This window comes from Clupea harengus, chromosome 17 (genome assembly GCF_900700415.2).
Source record: "Clupea harengus chromosome 17, Ch_v2.0.2, whole genome shotgun sequence".
Taxonomy (NCBI): domain Eukaryota; kingdom Metazoa; phylum Chordata; class Actinopteri; order Clupeiformes; family Clupeidae; genus Clupea; species Clupea harengus.
The window spans coordinates 2,925,858-2,931,857 of NC_045168.1; the positions used below are offsets into that span (position 1 = coordinate 2,925,858).

Here is a 6,000-nt window from a genome sequence, read left to right on the forward strand (position 1 = left end):
GATTGAAAGTCCAGTTATGAGAAATGTTTTAGCTTAGCTATAGAATCTTCCATTTTCGTAGTCAAGGTAAAATATAAGAAGAGTCAAGAACAAGCATAAACCCGACCGGTAGGCTCTCGCATGCTCCCTTCATTGAAGCAGAGGTACTGTCTCAACCCAGTTTGTGAGGGATTGCGCAATCTGAGATGAGGCACAGCTCGTCGCTGCCTCACCGTCTCCTGTCTGTTTGAACAGGACATGCACAAATTCTGACTGACACACGTCTGACACAGATCTTTCATAGTTGTCTTTTGTGGATTGCTGTTCATCTGTCCTAAGTGAAATTAAGCTTCCCTGACTGCGCCCCCCCCACCCCCCCGCCCCCTTAGCTGTTGCATTCCGCGGTAAAGACTAAAACTAATACTGAAACTAATAAAAACTAAACTCAAACTAAGCATTTTCAAAAAATAGAAACTAAACTAAACTAGCAAACCCGCTTTAAAAACTAATTAAAACTAAACTGAAATTGAAAACAAAAATTAAAAACGAAATAAAAATAAAAACTAGTGAAAAATGCCAAACTATAATAACCTTGGTGTGTGTGTGTGTGTAGGGTGTGTGTGTGTGTGTGTGTGTGTGTATGTAGGTGTAGGGTGTGTGTGTGTGTAGGTGTCTGTGTGAGTCTGTGTGTTTGTATGTGAGTATGTAGGTGAAGTGGTGTGTGTGTGTGTCTGTATGTGCGTGTGTGCGCGTTGTTTCTCTGTTCGCTTGATTGATTCTCTGACTCCCTGTATGTGTTTGAGGGTACACAAGTGTATGTGTGTTTTGTGATTCCTTGTTAGTGTATATGTGTGAGTGACTAGATGAGTGTATGTGTTTGTGTGTGGAACCAAAGGTGATGATATTGCAATGGAGGGCAGGTCCAGAGGAGGGTCAAACAGTGTCGCAGAGGCTTTTTCATCAGCTGTAAAACTCTCCCCGCGGACCAGTCTCCTGATTAAAACCCTGCCTGACCCCAAATAAACCCTGCTGCTGTCACGCTGACCTTTACCGGGGAGAATAAACCCCCGCTGCAGTGTGGCTCACACTTACCACTGCATCCCCAGAGAGTAGCCTATCTGGAACAGATACGGCATGTATGTGGCCCGCTCTGGCGTGGATTTGGCACAGATCTGGCGTAGATTTGGCACAGATCTGGAGTGGATTAGGCACAGATCTGGCGTGGATTTGGCACAGATCTGGCGTGGATTTGGCTAAGATGTGAATCTGACACAGAGCTTGCACAGAATCCAGGAGAGCTCTGCTAACTCCGCGTCAGACCTTTCTGTTCCTAAGCCAAGCACTAGCGGCATCGACAGCCTTCCCTGGCAGCCAGCACTGAAGCTCAGCGCACAACACAACAGCAGAAGAAAAAACATCACATCCACCAAAGCACAAACAATCAGCTACATTTAGCCCCCAGACCTCACGACAGGGGGCGCCACAAAACGCACTGAGTGAGGAGAACCTGTGGAAAGCACTTAGGTGCGCTGAAAAATTGCTACAATACTGGAGGGGAGAGAAAGCTGGCTTCCCCAATGCATTGCAGAGGGGCAGAGGGGCAGAGGGGCACCAGAGTGAGAAATGTAATGGCTCAGGGTTTAGGGAAACACTAACAGTAGGCCATATGGAGGGGTCCTGAGATCGAGGAAGATAGAGTGTGTGGGTCAGCCTGAGTGTGTGTGTGTGTGTGTGTATTAGAGTGAGACTCAGGCCACATATTTCTGTCCAAAATCCGACCCGAGTCCGAGAGAGTGGTACCCGAGTCCGACTCGGCCCAAGCCTGACGCAGTTCATTTAAGCTGAAGCACTGGGTTTGTGTCACCTTGTTTGTGTCAAGGGATGGTGGTTACCATGGTTACAGCTTGTCTGTTTACCCAGATTACACGTGTGGGGCCATCTTGTAAATGACCGTCAAAAAACATTGTATTTTAAAGGCTAGTAGATTGTCTTAACACACATACACATTTATGCATTATACAATGTCAGCAGCAGTTCTTCACACAAAAGTACAGTAAAGTGGCACCCCTGCGGTGAATACGAGCACCTATGGTTAAATAGACTGCTAACCAGTAACAACCACCACAGAAGACACACGAAAAAACGATTTAAACACATAGCTAACCTGCAGTTTGTCAGTGTTAGATATAACGTTAAATAAAAATTGTGTCCTACCAGATAATACATTTTGTTTGGCATCCTCGATGCTTTAGCCTATGTGAATATTTACTGCCTGAAATAGCATATGTGTTGCGTTGTCATGTAGATACATTGTCACGTAGCACTGAACAGGAAGTAATAGGTCCATCATTATTTATTTACTCACTAAAGCATGAAGCATGATGTCAAGTAGGCTAACCCATCGTAATTAGTAGTTCAAATGTTCAAATGTCCGCTGCCTAGTTATTATGTGTTCGGTCTACATGACCGAACCCGAACATAATTTCTAAACATTTGTCCAAACCTGACCCGAACCATCGGGTCCCTTTGGACTCGTGTCATGGTCACTGTACACCGACTACTGTGTGTATTTGTGTACGTGTGTGTTTGTGTGTGTGTGTGTGTGTGTGTGTGTGTCAGTGCATGTCAAGGGAGGAGGGTGGAGGTCATTCAGCAGAGATGGGGGTGTTTCACTGACCTTGGAGCGAGGCGGGGCGCGGATGTACCACTTGCAGTCCACGGCCTCCGTGGCTGAGGCCTTGCCCTCTTTGGTGATCTGCTGCGATTCAATGATCCCTTCAGGCCCTCCCATTTCAAATTCACACACTGCGGGGTTAGAGGTCAGGTGGGCGTCGGAGGTCAGGTAGAAACATACAAAAGAAAACACACAAACACACACACAGAGAGAGAGGAGAGCAGATTAGAGGCCGCTCTGGGGTCAAGGTTCAGTCTGAGTCCCGCATTCATTAGGGAGGCGCTTACAGGAGAATAAATGGTACCTACGGGGCAAAGGTTTAGGGACTCCTAGGTCTTTGAAGTCGGGATCTGAAACGAGAGAAAGACACATTTATTTCTCACAAATGAAATACAGGCACCAAACACAAACACAAACACACAAGCATACGCACTCAAACCTACACATAGACAGACGAACACACACACACACAATCTGATGCAGATATGTCAGTACTGAGGTAAACAGTCTACACCTTTCATCTGCCAAAACCTGCCAGGCAGGCCGTGTAAACAAGTACACAAACATGTATGTTTGGGCTTCGCTGTGTGTGTGCGTGTGTGTTCAGGTGGTGTCTGTGTGTGTGCATGTTTAGGTGGTGTGTGTATGTGTGTGTGTGTTCTTGGTGTTGTTCAGCGTAGGTGCAGCCAAATGCTTGCAATTCCCAGAACATCATCTCTGAGAGAGGCTGCATCACAGACTTGGAGTCTAAAAGATGGCTGCCACAAAGTGGCTTGTGAAAAGAGTTTGGGTAAAGTTGTATTGACCCGACTAATTCGCCACTTGAAAAAAAGAATCTTAAGGACATTAGCAGGGCAGCTTTAATTAACTTTGATTAAACCTTCCACATTTGAGGTCTCTGCTCCTTCTCTCCTCCCTTCCGTCTCCCCTGCTGCTGTCATTGAATTCCTCCTCTCCGACTGCCAGAGCTGACGGGAGAGGCTTTCTTTTTTCGAGCATCACACACTTGAAAACCTCAGTCTCAGAATAAGAGTCTTCCGAGTTCAGCCTACATCAATCACAGGGCAATCACAGTCCTCACACTGCTCTAAAATATATATATTTACTTTCTAACTATATCTATTTGAATGTGACGTGACTGTTTTTGAAGCGGTTTGGTAAGTCGCGGACAACATAGGCAACCCCAGAGGGGAGAAAGTCTCACTCAGGGAACAAGACCCCATCCGAGGGCAGCTCACACTGTACATCCATAAAAGCTCTCTCCACTCAACAGCTGCCCTAAAATTACACATGCATGGCTATTCATCGAGATGCTACCTGGTTTATGTGATGCCACGACATCTATTACACAAACTTTGTCCTTTTCACTGTTCCTGGGCCAGTTATTTTAGGAGCCGTAAGGATGGTGAACCAGGTTAATGGTTGTGAGCGATGGTTTGTTGTTTAGGACACGTGGAAGCTTGCCTTAGATACACATTCAGCTAGCGGTAGATGCAGAACAGAATTTGTATGTGTGTTAACTGTGTACTAAAAATTGTGTGTAACAACAATCGTAATCATTTTTCTTCACACTGCAGTTTCCACTGCATAAAGTGCTGCTCTCACGGTGCTTTACAAGGCAGTGAACAGAAAAGGGGTACCACACAGCACAATACAAGATGATCTCTTTCAACCGAAAGAATTTTATGATCCGAATTCATCTCTGTAAAGCACACATGCCTCACTCAAGCTTCAATGGCAAGGTTTTGACAGCTGTACAGGTGGTTTATAAGGTGTGAGATACTGTATTGATTGTGACACTAACCCACTGTGTGCTGTTCCACACATCCAGCCTCCAATTGCATTTTTTCCCCACATAAGACGCAGCCGCAGCAGCATCCAAAGGCATCGAATCACAGAAGATTAAACCGCTCACACCGCTTAACTTTTTTACAGGGGGGCTGAAATTGATTTTTGAGCGCAGAGAGAGAGATGCTTTTCTTCAGGCCGTCTCGCTCACTGTCTCACTCACTGTCTCTGGGGATTAGCAGTATGATCTATGTGTCAAGTGCAACTAAAGACGCATTCTCAACACCTGCTTTCCCCATACATTTCCCGCTACATTGACGACTAAAGCAGCTATGGCATTTGCCGAATGTGTGTTTACACATGAGCTGTTAGTAGTGCTGTAGTGCTGCCTGTAGACAGCCCCCCTAGAGAGGCACTTCCTTATTTTACTCCAGAGGAACCCAAAGCACCATGTCTTACTGGCACAGGGTCTTCCTTTGCCTAATTAACTGAACACACCTGATTGATCAAAGGTTTTATAATGATCTGATGAGATTAATCAGATGTGTTTCAGCAGGGGATGCTGTGAGCTCCTGTCGCTGCACTGCTATGCTACAGCAGGGTGCCAACAACACTGTGGTCGTGGGTTTGACTCCAAGGAAACACAGACTGATAAGATATACATATCTCTATGGTATGTCTATTAGGAATATCTCTATGGTAAGTCTATAAGGAATATCTCTATGGTAAGTCTATAACAAATATATCTATTGTAAGTCTATTAGGAATATCTCTATGGTAAGTCTATCATATCTCTGAGTATCTCTACCCCCCCCCCCCCCCACACACACACACACATTTACTACACCCTTGCTACAACAACACTGATGATTGTTAAAAAACCTCCTCCTTAAATGACATGGAAATCAAATCATCTCCCGTGTGTCTTGCTCACATACCCGTCTGAGTGTGAAAGAGGTCTCAAGTTACTCTGAAGGTGCAAAGGAACAGAAACCTCAGTGTTTGGCTGGAAATGATCAACTGTGATGACACTTAGCACAGGCAACAGTTCAGTGTAGGCACCTATATATGGGAGAACATTTCAGATACTCCCATTCACACACACACACACACACACACACAACATATATAGATATACATACACTCACATACCCAAGTCATGTACCTCACATGAGCTGACGATGTTTTACACATCTTGGTAGGAAATAGCGGAACAAGATAACGTATAAAAAAACAGGGATAATGTACCAAACAGAGCTGAATCGACAGACGAAAGAAAAAAGGAAAACCCCCCTCTGTTCATCAAATGCTGTTCACTGGCAACTTGTGGATAAGATCCCTGATCAAAGCGAGGGAGTATTGGAGGAGTAGAGGAACCTCTCTTTTTGCATTTACATTCACAATGAAGCACACCCTCGGAGTCAGGCTCAGGCAGCCGTCTCTTCAAACCCAATCCAGGCATTTCCATGCTGCTTTCAAAGCCTGCCCAGCTGGACCTGAGAGGAGATGAGGTTGGGTTTGAACCCCCCAAAAAATCAGGCTTCACTGAATGTGTATCT

General features: G+C 45.3%; 1 protein-coding gene across 3 annotated transcripts in view; it reads right to left on the minus strand.

Annotated features, from left to right (window-relative positions):
* Nucleotides 1–6,000, minus strand: part of neto1l (neuropilin (NRP) and tolloid (TLL)-like 1, like) — a 78,929-nt gene that overhangs the window by 25,055 nt on the left and 47,874 nt on the right. For all 3 annotated transcript variants that reach the window (XM_031583947.1, XM_031583946.1, XM_031583945.1), the window contains exons 5-6: nt 2,962–3,003; nt 2,657–2,784 (exon numbers count right to left, since the gene is read on the minus strand). In XM_031583947.1, coding sequence (XP_031439807.1) covers nt 2,657–2,784; nt 2,962–3,003 — 170 coding nt within the window. The remainder of the gene's footprint in view (nt 1–2,656; nt 2,785–2,961; nt 3,004–6,000) is intronic.